Source organism: Gambusia affinis, linkage group LG13 (genome assembly GCF_019740435.1).
Source record: "Gambusia affinis linkage group LG13, SWU_Gaff_1.0, whole genome shotgun sequence".
Classification (NCBI taxonomy): Eukaryota; Metazoa; Chordata; class Actinopteri; order Cyprinodontiformes; family Poeciliidae; genus Gambusia; species Gambusia affinis.
In genome coordinates this window covers 17,142,033-17,155,303 of record NC_057880.1, presented here as the reverse complement: position 1 = coordinate 17,155,303, position 13,271 = coordinate 17,142,033, and the positions used below count along the sequence as shown (strand labels likewise).

The window sequence follows — 13,271 nt, the reverse complement described above, 5'->3', positions numbered from 1 at the left end:
ATTAGTATCTCAAAAAGCCATTTGCCTGACCTCTCTACCTTTTTCAAACTATCTGCTATCTATTATAATAAACTAATTTACACCTTAATACGCTGCAGATTATTAGACTTTAGCAAGTTCAGGTGCATAATGGTACAGATGAATGAAAGACGGGGTGAGATTGTTCTATATTATAACGAAGTTGTCTTTCACTGCTAAAGGGAGAATAGATACTTAAGGTTTCTCACTTAGTCCAGCACCCTTGCAAGCAGGACTGACAGGTTTTGTGGAAGTAGGCATAATTCTTGCAACAACAACAAAAAAAAAAAAATCCAGACTTTCTGCATTGTTTTGCAATATGGTACAGGCTTAAAGCATGCAGAGTTTGAGCAGGTTACCTCCCTCAAAAATATTGAAGTTCAGCCAGGGTTAACAGACTTTGTGAGTCGGCAAAAGTAGTCAGTAACTGTTTACTGCATGTGCAGAAGTATATGTTTAATGTGGTGTCAGGAAGAAACACAATCAACCATGTTCACGCTCCAAAAACATGCATGTTAGGTTGATTAGACACTCTTAGTTGCTCTTAGTTGTGAGTGTGCTCATGATTGCAGGTGTCTGATACAGACTATGTTAAACAATGCTCCTCACCTGTTCACTGCTGGACACAGGCACCAGGCCACCAAGACCAGGTATTGTTTAACCAGAACAGCAAATAAATAAGCTGACAATTCCTCAACAAGTATTAGGAGATCAAACACTGCTCAGATGACAAAGAAGACAGAGAAGACAGAGTAAAAGATGAAAATAGTAAAAGGTGATGCTCTGACTGACATGCCAGCATTTGATTGAAAGCACATCCAGACGATGCCTCCAAATTCAAATGACTGACTGATGGCATTTTTTTAAAATTAATATCAGAAAAACAAATGGCAGGAAATGTTAGTGTGGAGTCAGACAATGCTTTCTAAAACGGCTTACTTTAGGGATATTACGATAGAATGTGTCATGGTATGTCGGCAGGAGAAAGAAACTGTCTCTGGTTCTGATTTGGATTGCACAAGATTTGTTCAACTGGTTTAATTGATAAAATTCTAAAGGATTTGCAAATTAAGCTTAGAAGAGTATAAATGTAGTTTGTTATTATCCTTACCACTGTTAAATCAGCTCCAGAAGATGTTGCTAAAATAGCCCATTATTCAGAAATAGCACAAATGCAAAGACTTATTGAAGATGAAAAGTAGCTAACATACCCACCTCTGGTCACTTATTAGTGGTACTCTGTCACCACTGACCTGTATCCTCATTACATTGAAATGTGAAGTGTTATGCAATGCTAGGAATTTACCTAAAAGGGATCTTAGTCAGTGAAAGTACAATGGAAGCCTGAGGAACACACTGCAGCAGAAGCAAGTCAGAAGTAAAAATAACAAGGTGACAGTAGTCTTAATAGCAGTGTTTATGACAGAAAATCTATTTAAAAAAACTCAATCAAATCAATGACTGTATTTCATTTAAACTCAGTTACTATTATTAGAATGTCTTAGATGAGGATGAAAAATATGGACGAAACAAGAAAACAATCAAGACAGCATCAAAACTGTCTTTGTTTTTATGCTGTCTTAAAAACAGCATAAAAAGCATAAGGAGAAAAATCTACGTTTGTAAAATAGATTACTAATGATAAAACTAATATGATTTAATAGACAATAAATGGAATAAAGAACAATTTGCTATGTGGTGACTTGTTAACTGCAGTCATTTTGTGTGCTGGGACTTGATTGTGTTAAACTGGGTAGCTCTACAAATTCCCAGCTAAGGGCTGAAATATCTTTGGAGCCTTTTAGCATTCTTTACTTTGTTGAATACACTCTGACTCAACAGGTTTATGAAGAACTGGCTTTGTATCTGCTCAAACCGCTTGAAGTCAGCATGGTAATATAGATTTTGACTTGTCACAAGACATCTATTGTCTTCCCTTTAATAAACTGGAATAGAAATACAAGATGAAAGCAATATGTTCTCATGCAGTTAGCAATAAATAAATTCTGGTTGAGGCCAGGGCAAAATATCCTACTATCAGGGTTAATTGAAATAAACTGTTTCACCAATCCCCCCTACTGCAAGATGCCCCTAGAACATGATCGCTGTTCTTCAGGCTTGCAAACGTCTTTCCCTTTTGTCTAAATGAAACTGTTACAATTACACTTCAGTTTATGTTTTATAAGATCAGAACATGTATCTAGAAAAGTCTTGTTTTGTGAGTGTAATTGCAAACTATTTTGCTATTGGAGTAAAGACTTCTTTCAAACTAAGTAAATTGCACTGGGTGCAGACAATAGAGGGAACATAGTGCAACTATATGTTGGATAATTGGTTTTAATAAATGGGAGGCATGCTAAATTGAAGTAGGTGCCAACAATAGATAAGTCTTAAATTCAAATGAGTCCTGTGGAGAAACCTGAAGATTAGGGTGTTATGTGAATCACTAAAATTTTCAACACCCTCCATTTCCTTCTCCCCCTCACTCTTATAATCTTTATCTATTTTTAATGGTTGTATGTTCTCTCTAATGTCTGCAACCAGTGCGATTTTGCATGCTTTCTATTGCTGTAAACAAATTTTGGCAACCGGAAGTACTTACAACAAAATAGAAAAATGTTTCCCCCTGCTGTTCAAATGTAGACTATTTATTTCCCTATGTAATATACCTACAGGCCATAATAATAATAGACACACAACTAGGCCATAAGACTGTTCCAAAGTATTTTACTGTGTTCTAAACTGTATATCCATATTCCCAGTTTCCTTTTCCCCCACGTGTATTTTTATTCTGCGAACCCTCGTTTGGTCATTATCTTTAATTCTACAATGACATTTATAGTAACTGGCGTGGCTTTTGACGTTTGTTTCTTTTCTTAAGAAGACGAGAAAGGAGGAAGAAAAGCGCGGACGTCACAAAGGGTCTCAGACGTGTTGCTGCCTTCACGGCCAAATTGAAGCTCGGAAATATGACAAACTATTGACATTGGCGTATTTAACAACACACCTTTAAAAGTTGCGAAATGCCAACATCAATTTTGGAGACAAACTAGCGATTGGCGTTATAACTTTTCTCCATGTGCTACATATACATGAGAATTGGCGCTGGTGACGACAGAGACGTATGAGATTTACGATAGTACATAAAAGTATCAACAGCCAAAGCAGGTTCCGTGAAGGGGAGGAGAGGATATTCATTTGAGCTTTGTCTCCTAACAACATCACTGTCTGTACAGTAGGGTAGAATTACTTTGCTATAATAAATTATTACCGAGGTGATTTAGCAACCGGGTAAAAAATGCTCCAGTCTCTAGCGAGCAATTCTTGTGTGCGTTTGATACAGAATCATAAATCGACGTGGTATTTCGTATCTTTAATATTGGGCTATCTCCTTTATCTTATATTCGGCGCCGTCGTCTTCTCGTCGGTCGAACTACCGTACGAAGACCAACTGCGTCAGGAGCTGAGGGCCGTCAAAAAGCAGTTCCTCTTGGAAAATGAGTGTCTGTCCGAGGAGCGACTGGAGCGGTTTTTAAAGAAAGCCCTAGATGCCAGTAATTATGGGGTTTCGATTCTCAATAATGCCTCGGCTAACTGGAACTGGGACTTCACCTCTTCGCTGTTTTTCGCCAGCACGGTGCTGTCCACCACAGGTAGGTCACTGCTGTATGATGCTTTCTGTAGTCGCTGTCCTCCAGGTTTGCAGCAGAATCTACGGAGTCATCCTCATGTAATATGTCTTTTTGACTTTAAGTACATCATACAAAAGAACCCCTAACTGTTTCCATGTTAGTTATAATAGTAAGAATTCATAAATAGGCCCCATAGTAAAATACATTCAATGTCAATTAATTATTAATCTTCAGTCATCTTTTGCATCTGTCACAAAACAGAACGCAAATATAAGACAGAATTTGGCCTATATTACAATTTTAAGACTTGTTTTTGTCATCTTCTTTACCAAACACTTGGCAATTGCATTTTAAATGTAGATTAATAACCATTTTAAAGACGTGTCCTCCAATTTAGAACAGGAAAGGTACCCTGTCATACTCTTAAGTGACAAAACATTTCAGGAACTGTGCTAGAACCACATGGCTGCAGCAATTACTTAAGGTTGCAACATACCATCCCAATGATATCTCCAGTGGTAATAGTTATCTGGGTTCATAACATTGTGATTTTATAGATATATGTGTAATGCAGAACTCGGTCTAAACTCTTCCATTTTTATATTGATAAATTATTTTGACCTTTTGTTACTGAAAATCAGACACATTGCTGCTGTTTGGCATGTAATGTGTGCACCACAGTTTTATTACAAAATCACTTCAATAAGTTTGGATATTTTAAAAGCTACACCTCAGAAAAGCAATGTCGTACTTTTGCACCCACATTACAACATGGCTTCAAATTTGATCTCAAAAGAACATCAACCTAATCCTGTCTAAACCTCAACTTCATTCTGCAACTACTTATTTTCTCAAATAACAGTGTGACTTAAGCTTGTCACTGCTCATGTATTTTTGGTATTTTTTAGTTGACCTTTGCTGGTATAAGATCTTCACAGCAAAACCTTGAGCAAAACTATCACATTTTAACAGTCAGATGGTATTTACACACACATTTATAACAAAACATATGTAATACTCCAACTGCTTTTATTTAAAACAAAGAAACAAAAAAACAGCAATAAGCCTTACCACTACTACAGTAACATATTAGTTGATTGCTTCTGGCAGGCAGAATAAAAACTGTTCACTTTCCCTTGATAGTTTCATTCCAATGTTGTGGCTGAAACTTCCTATTCGACCTGCCTGTGGTGAAATATTTCTGTTGAGAATTAGAAAAAGGGTCAGAAAAAAGGTTTGTGAATCTCACAGAGTCACACCCATGGATACCTGAGGTGCCCATTGCCCACTGAATACATATGTAAATAATATGCGTTATCTACTACCTGTTTTTGGTTGACTCATGAACGTTCAAGAGCACAAGGGAAAGAGGGTACATTTTGGTATAGTAGAAATATTTATAAGCAGAAGTTTTACCTTTCATTTAGAATCAGAGCAGAAAAAACCCAGTTGATAGACAGTTCACAGCAACATGAGGGAGAGGGGCTGATTTTGCATTACAACTATTTCTTCTGGCAGCAAAAATAAAATCCTTCCACTTTCTCAGTCGTAATAGTAGTACTTTGTAATTCTTATGATAACAAATTGGACCAAGTTAAATGAATATCCAAATAAAATTGTTAAAAGTGAGTTGCACACAAAGAGGAAAAAACTGACTTAAATATATATAGAAATATATACTTAACAAGTGAAAAGTAAAATCCAGTGTTAAAGTAGGAAGTCACAATGTAGTACAAATTATAAGGGTGCCATTAAATGTGTCCTAACAGGCTCAATATCTCTCTGTGAAGTATAGCAGTTATGACTACCTGGTAACTTCCTGGTTCTGGTTCCTTTATGGATATGGTTTAATCTTACAGAAGAATAAACATTGGTGCAGCTGTGCGCCAGTCTGACCTTTGAAACCAGAAAAGTAAGTGGAAGTAATTCTTCTCTTAAAGGAAGACGATAACCCACGGGGAGATTTTCAAAAAATACCCAAATCACTCTCAGGGTTCTAAAAAAAGACTTGATTCGGTTTAGTACACGAGTTTCCTTCTCACATGTGGAATCCTATTAATACTATCCTTACAGGTAAAAAAATGTAGGTAAACAGATGTTCTATGAAAGGGCCTTAAGTTTAAATAAGATGGTGGAGAGTGCAGCCTTTTCCAGAGCTCTCAGAAACACAGACTACCAGAGCAAAGGTTAATATTTTTTACAAGGCAGGAATTCATATAGTTCGACTTAGAAAATAAGTACTGTGAAAAGCAAGTAAAGAAGAAGCCAAACCTGAAGTTAATTGTTTCTAAGGGAATGGAAATTTTCTGTGGTTCTTCATTCCAACCCTGCTGCTGAAACTTTCCATCCCACCTATCTGAGGTTCGATGCTTTTTTGAGAATTAGAGAACTGGTCATAGAAAGGGTTTGTGAAACTTGCAGACTCACACCTGTAAAAACCTGAGGTGTTGCACTTCTGATTTTATTAAGTCCTCATTGAATACATATGTAAATGTATTATCTCCCTCCCTTCTTTATATTGCTTCTAGAAATCTTGAAGGAACTGAATACTTTTTTGCCAAAACTATGTATCAGCACACAATTACTGGACACTGAAAATAAATGGTGCTCTCTTGCGTTAAACTTGCAGAAGCAAACTTTTATGCTGATAAATTTTCTTTGTTTTTTCAACAGGTTACGGTCACACAGCACCTCTATCAGATGGCGGCAAGGCCTTCTGCATTATTTACTCCATGATTGGCATCCCGTTTACCCTCCTCTTCCTCACTGCCGTTGTGCAAAGGATCATGGTCTTCAGCACTCGGAGGCCTGTGACGTACATCCACACACGATGGGGTCTGTCCAAGCAGCTTGTGGCCATCGTTCACGCCACTCTACTGGGCTTGTTGGCCGTCTCGTGCTTCTTCCTCATCCCGGCGGCCATCTTCTCTGCTCTGGAGGAGAACTGGAACTTCCTGGAGTCCTTTTATTTCTGCTTTATTTCACTCAGCACCATTGGCCTCGGAGACTATGTACCCGGAGAAGCAGCCAATCAGAAGTTCAGGGAGCTGTATAAAGTGGGCATCACTGGTGAGTGCTGATGAGATGCTAGCATTTGAGGGTGGTGGTAGAAACTCTTAGTCCTTTATATTTGTATCAGTGGTAAAATGTAGTCATGATGCTACCTTGATTATTATGTTAATCTGACTGATAACTAGTTTTTTTACTATTACCTTCAGTTTTATTCAGGTTTATATTTTTAAACCACATAAATACTTTGACATACCTCTAAGGCTTTTTGTAGAAGAGAAGATGCACTATACAAGCCAAGATAAATTGATCTTAATGGTAAATTGTGGAAAGGTAAATATTAATAAATGCAAAGTCTGGTTATGCTATAAATGCATCCCAGAATCCTTAAAACCCATAATATTAAACCTATTACCTCTAGTGATTTACTGATTGCTCCTTTGCTTGCATTGGGTGAATATAAAACCACTAAAAGCCCATTGAAATTGAGTCATTTTACGTAAAATATCTGGATTGAAGTACTTTCATTTTCTCAGATTAGGCATGCATGATGAAAAGTTCTGATCTATTCTTTGACATCTAGATTTTATGATGGCGAGCTTCGACCTGCATACGTGGAAAACAATCAACTAGGTCAAACCTTTTGACCTGTGTGTGAAAGCCGCTTTAATGATGTTCTTTCTCTGTCTTATCACCATAAACATGCAGCAAGTACAAAAAAACAGCTGGGGAAACAAGTTGTCGAAAAAAACGATCAAATCAGAGAAAACAAAAAGTACATTTCATATTTAATACAGGACCAAATTCTCACTACTAACGCGTGAATATAGGAGAGAGGTACCAGACTGACTTTTTATTAGTCTTGACCTGTAACCTACAAAGTGTGTTTTCTGTTGGTGAAATAGGTAATCCCTGAAATGATTATTCGTTCGATGTCAGTCCTACAACGTTTTTCAGATGGCATTAAGAAGACTGATACAATTAAACATAAAAAAGTACTTAAAAGCAATTATTATAACAACTAAATAATGTTGATAAGTACAGCTGTCACAGTCTCATGCAAGCCATGTGTTACTGATATTGAGATATACAAATGTTCTAAGAAGTTACTTTCGCAAGATGCATAGATTAGTGATCAGAAATATTTCTGGTACTTGAAAACACAGTCATGGAAACCAGCTCTTAGTGTAACACTGTTTTAAATACTATGCTTGGCAGTATTTTAAACACCATCCAAAAACCTGATAAATTAATCACTTAACATCAACTTCTTACTCTGTAAAGAAAACAGTAAGCTAAAGCTTACTGGCATCCTACATCAAAATGATCTTAATGACATACCATGTCTCTATAATATTTCTATTTTTTGCAGCTGTAGGAATAATTGCTACTTCTTGTTTCAAATAAGAGCAGTTAGATATTTTAAATATTTGCATAAAGATCATAATACCCTGCAATTGAGCAAAACTAAATTTAAGTGCTACTGCACATCTTTGTTGCATGTTTGCTTGTTGCACCTTTTACTAATTAGGGGTTGAAGAAAAAACACAGTTTAATTTACATTAAGAATTTAGGTGCAGTAGCTGGAATGTGTGGTTATTCTCACATTTTTCCATGACAGCTGATGAAAACTCCTGCTGGAACCCACACAACTGCAGATTTCTAAACAAAATACAGTACATAGCTCATTAAAAGTGGCGAGCAGCTGCTGAGAAAGCAGCATCTGACATTTCCCTGTGTGTTTCAAACCATAACAAGATGGTGCTGCGCTCAAACTGAGCCACGGCCTACTGGAGGCATCGAGGCATGGACTGCATTTTCCAGGTGACTTGCACAGCTTGCAGTCAGCGGCCCTGTTAGGGGCTAATAGTGTCTTGAATAAAACTCAGTTTCAGAGTAGAGTCTTGACAAGCTGTGGTTGTCCAAGAAAGCCAAGAGCTGCTGTAGTGAACAGTCTCCGACATTTGTGACGTGGGTGTGTGGCGCGCAGCAGCCAGAGAGGTGACGTCAGTCAGCAGGAACAATGTGTCGCTCTGTAGGAGGAGGAAAAGTCTCCAACAGAACGCACTTGTTTGCAAAAAATAACATCAGCTGTACAACTTCCTTTATGCAAAACGAGTGTAGGAAGTGACATCACCTGTATCTGCAGAAGCATTATGCAACCCTGGATTAAAATGGTTTTGTTTCGTTACTGCCTGTGCTGACAAGCAGTCAGTGCCTTCTCAATGAGATACAGAGATCAGCCCAACAAGAAACTCTCACAAGAATATAATTGATTGTTGATGAAACATCAGATTTTTCAAACTTTACGTTTTAGTAATGTTAATACAGATGTATTCAATGTCTAAACACACCTGAAAATAGACATAGAGCATAGTGTCAAGAGAGGCACACCCTTGCTTTCTAATGTCATGGATAGCTAACTACTGCCCTCTTGTGGTAGTGTAAAAAGTAACAGATTTTGTGAATGTTGAAACATGCAGATCTTGCTTTGATGCTTCTTACTCTAATTGCTTGTAATTATTTCTTGTGTTTCTCTCCCCAGTCTACCTCATTCTGGGTCTGATTGTCATGCTGGTGGTTTTGGAGACCTTCTGTGAGCTGCAGCAGCTGAAGCAGCTCAGGAAGATGTTCTACCTGAAGAAGGAGAAGCCCCAGGACCGCCTCGCCATTTTGGAGCACGACCATCTCTCCTTCACCACCGTGTCTGACAACACAGGCGGCAAGAACGAGGACAAAGCCAAGACGTTTCTCAGCGTCCCGACTCTGGTCTCTCCCAATGACGATCCAATGATCCAGTAAAAAAAAATTTACCACAAAGGATAACGGAGAGGAATGAAAAATAAGGGATTAACTCATAGTAGAAGACAGCATGAGTAAAAACCAATCACGGCTCTAGGCAAATTGTAGTCAAAGCTAAAATCAGTTAGGTCTGCACAAATCAAGCAAACAATACCAACTACTAAACCACAAAACTGACAGTAGAGATAGTGTTATGCAGCAGAGAGTTTATCTACATAATAAAAGGGAAATTAATATTTTAACAGCGGCTATAAATACAAAGTCAGTGATAACAGGAAAGTGCTCTGCTGTATTTATGACACACAAAAGCTAAGCGCCTTTAAAAGCTACATTATTTATGGCACACTTAGGAATATTTAATGAAGTAATTTGTCTCTTACGACTAGCTTGAAGACGGAAAACCTTCCGCCACAAATTAGGACATAAGTATGTATGTATCTTTTAAATAGAGTTTTTAGACAGGTCTTTGTACATAATCGGGAGAATGTTTCAAATGTAGGGTATGAAGTTAAAGCAGAACTTTACCTGATATAAAAAAAAAAAAATTGCTGATGCTGTATCGTGGCCTGTTTTGGTTCTTTTTGATTTTGGGGCCTTTTTTTATTTCTCTGATTGTACGCTGCTAGAAAAGAGAGCTTTACACACCCTTTACTGACGTCAGTATTAATTTAATTGTTGATTTTTAAAACAAAAATGTAGGTCGCACCATTGATTCATAGAGTTACATAAGGACTGGCTTATCAGTTTTATTTACCATAAATTTCCTATTGATCAAAAGGTAGTGGAATATGTTTAGAAATGTAACTTAGGGAGCTGCTATGTAAGAATATTGTTCATATTTCGAGGCATTTCTGGGTCTTCCTTACAGTGGTGTTAAGTGTTTTGGTTGCATTACACATATCATTGTGAGGGGAAAAAAACTTGCTTACATTTGTGCGACCTCATTGGAGCGCTGTTCTCAAAGTTGTTCATGTGTAAAGCGGTGCAAGGCATTGATCCATCTGAACACTTTAATGCGTGCTTGACTGTGAGTAAGAAAGGAAACCGAGGTTTGTCGAGCTTGCTGAGGGAGTTGCTTTTTTATTCTGAAGGGAGTTAGGTTTGCACATGAGCAACATTCAGACAGAATTCACACAATTTGGAAGTTTCTGTTTAATAAAAGGGATTTGAACTGTAGATTTTACTGTATTTGTATTTGTATTTGAATGTAGAAATGCCTGCTTTTTGTTATGACTTGAGAAACGTTTACAAATTGCTTTGAATGGCAGAAATACTGTACCAGAAATGGCACCTTTGAAAACTTGAAATCCGTCGCGGGCAGCAGCTCTAATTACTCGCCTCAGCAGTTTACTTCAATGCTTCACATAACAAAGGCCTTTGTTTGACTCAAAAACAATTCTGGCACCTTGTCATCCATCCTCAGATTTTTAGCTTGTTGACAGAGTTATCTCTTCATGTACCTGTCCTGACATTAGCAGAAAAAAATGCATTTACAGAGTTTCAATGCTATTTTTGCCCTAGTGAGGAGTTTTGTTTCATCTCACATCACTCCCTGGTTTTAAGCTCTTGAATGTAGTGTATTTATCTTTTTTTTTTTTCTCTTATGTGAAGAATTGTCGGTTCAGTTTTCTTGATGGAAATGGAATTTATTTTTAGATGTTTTCTAAATTTAATCTTCAAATGTTATTATTTGAGTTTCTGTCTGAGTTTTGACTGCGGTGTTTAAAGGTATAGTATTGCCTTTATGACTGTAATTGCTATCCGGATTAGTTACTGTTTCTCACAGATTGCATCATCGGGAATCAACATTCTCATTATGATGTAATGCTGTATCGGCGCTTGCTGTCAGGTGTGCAACAAATGGAGTTATTTTCTCGCTTGAGGCAGAGTGATGAACTTTTTGCATTGCTTTTTCGGGTAAAGAAGAAACAACCTGAGGGACTCTGGTAACCTTTCTGCCGTAAATCATATTAAGGTTGAAAATATTCCCATCAAGTTTCAGTTGTCTTTGCAATAACTACTTTTTGAGTCAGTATGTTTCGTTTTCTGGTAGTTTAAAAATGTGCCTGGCTTTTTCTGAACTCCATTCATTCCATTTAATGTTTTTCTGATGTAGGTTTAATTTTTTTTTTCTTACCATTCTGGGCCTTTGTGAACTACTGTGAAAAGATTGATTGTCTGCTGAGTAGAAAAAACTTACATTTTGTAACTCTAGTCTCTTTTACTGTATAATGTCTGTAGCTACATTTCTAGCTCAATGTTTGTTAATGTCTTTGATCTTGCAAAGTTGTTGTTGGCATATACTTTGACTAGAAGGCAAGAAGGGATGGGAATTTAAGTTTCTATCAGGGATTAAACATCATGTGAATGATTCCAGACGGAAACACTGAGTTTTTATTTATGCTGACAAAACTGACATGTTTGGAACATTTGCAACCATGAGCTTTTGTACATATCTTTTCAGTCGATGTCAGTGATACTGTATATTCAAATGCACAGTTAAGTATTTTACTGTTACAATATTAATCATTCAAAACAAGACTGTCACTGGGTACCAGAGAATCATTTCAGCATAGGAAAATACACTGTAAAATGTAAAAAAAAAATTGTTCGTGTGTCTGAAATAAAATGTTGGATTAAAATAACCAGAGTATTTCTTGAATCTGTAAATCTCGATAAATTTGAATGTCCTTTAAAAATGTAATTAAATCTAAAAAGTGCAAGACATATAAAGACTCATTATACAGGATAATACTTCCAAGTGCTTCGGTGAATTTTAGTGGTTATCACTTACAGTTAATATAACCAAATGTTCAGTTTCTGAGAAATTAGAAATTACAACTTTACATATGACAAATCATGTTTTTGATGATGTTGTGATCTGCACAATCACAAAGAACACTATAGACATCCACAACAAATTATTACACAAAAAAATTACTAAAATATAAGCTGGATGATCACTGAATTCTGTCTGCTTGCACAATATTGGAAAGTTGAATGGGAGGAAAAAATTTAGAAGAGAGGGTAGCACAGCCAACAGATAATTAAAGAAACCCCAAATCAAGTGTTTTTATTATACGCTACACAGTGATGCTTTCACATATACAGAACTAAAAGTCAGTTTTTATTAGTCATATGTAAAGTTGTTTTTTTGGGGGGGTGGGGCGGGGCTGAGAGGCTGGCATACTTTTGAGATTTCACTACATGTAAGTCACAATCATTAAAACTGACAGAGTAAAATAAGCACCTCAAATATAAACAGAATATGTCACTCTGTCTAATAAATCTGTGAATTATGAGTTTAATTTTTCAGAATTGAACTACTGGTATAAATTAACTTTTCAACACATTCAAGTGCCTTGAGATTCTCTAATATTTCTTCTTCTTCTCTCCCAGGCTTCTACCATATGGTAAGAAAATGGAGACAGTGGCTGATGATGTGTTAACTCAGTGGAAATGTGGTCTGATTGCAGTGTCAGCTCGTAGAAACACGTGACATTATATAAGTTGAATTTACCAGAAAATGTATGAAAGATGAAGAAGGATAAAACACAATCTAATCTACGCACAAGCATAAACTGAAATGACAGGAAAAAGCATGAATAATGATAATGAAAGTGATTATCCGCAGAGACTTGCTAAGAAAATACCATGCTACTTAGATGAATTGCTTAAGCCTCTCATCTCTTTGATTTCCAAAAAGAAGGTGGTTTAGAATATCTTTGTGCAGTAATTGAAGTTGGAGAGCTCAAACATCGCAGTCAGTAATTAACTAGAAGATTTATTTTTTTTTAACCTACAGCATTA

General features: G+C 36.8%; 1 protein-coding gene across 1 annotated transcript; it reads left to right on the top strand.

Moving 5' to 3' along the window:
* The first annotated feature begins 3,161 nt into the window (after nucleotides 1-3,161).
* kcnk1b (potassium channel, subfamily K, member 1b) lies at nucleotides 3,162-12,107 on the top strand. Its single transcript, XM_044136234.1, has 3 exons — nucleotides 3,162-3,671; nucleotides 6,324-6,719; nucleotides 9,205-12,107. Exons 1-3 carry the CDS (start codon nucleotides 3,317-3,319, stop codon nucleotides 9,459-9,461), a joined length of 1,008 nt encoding a protein of 335 aa, XP_043992169.1. The 5' UTR covers nucleotides 3,162-3,316; the 3' UTR covers nucleotides 9,462-12,107.
* Nucleotides 12,108-13,271: the final 1,164 nt, after the last annotated feature.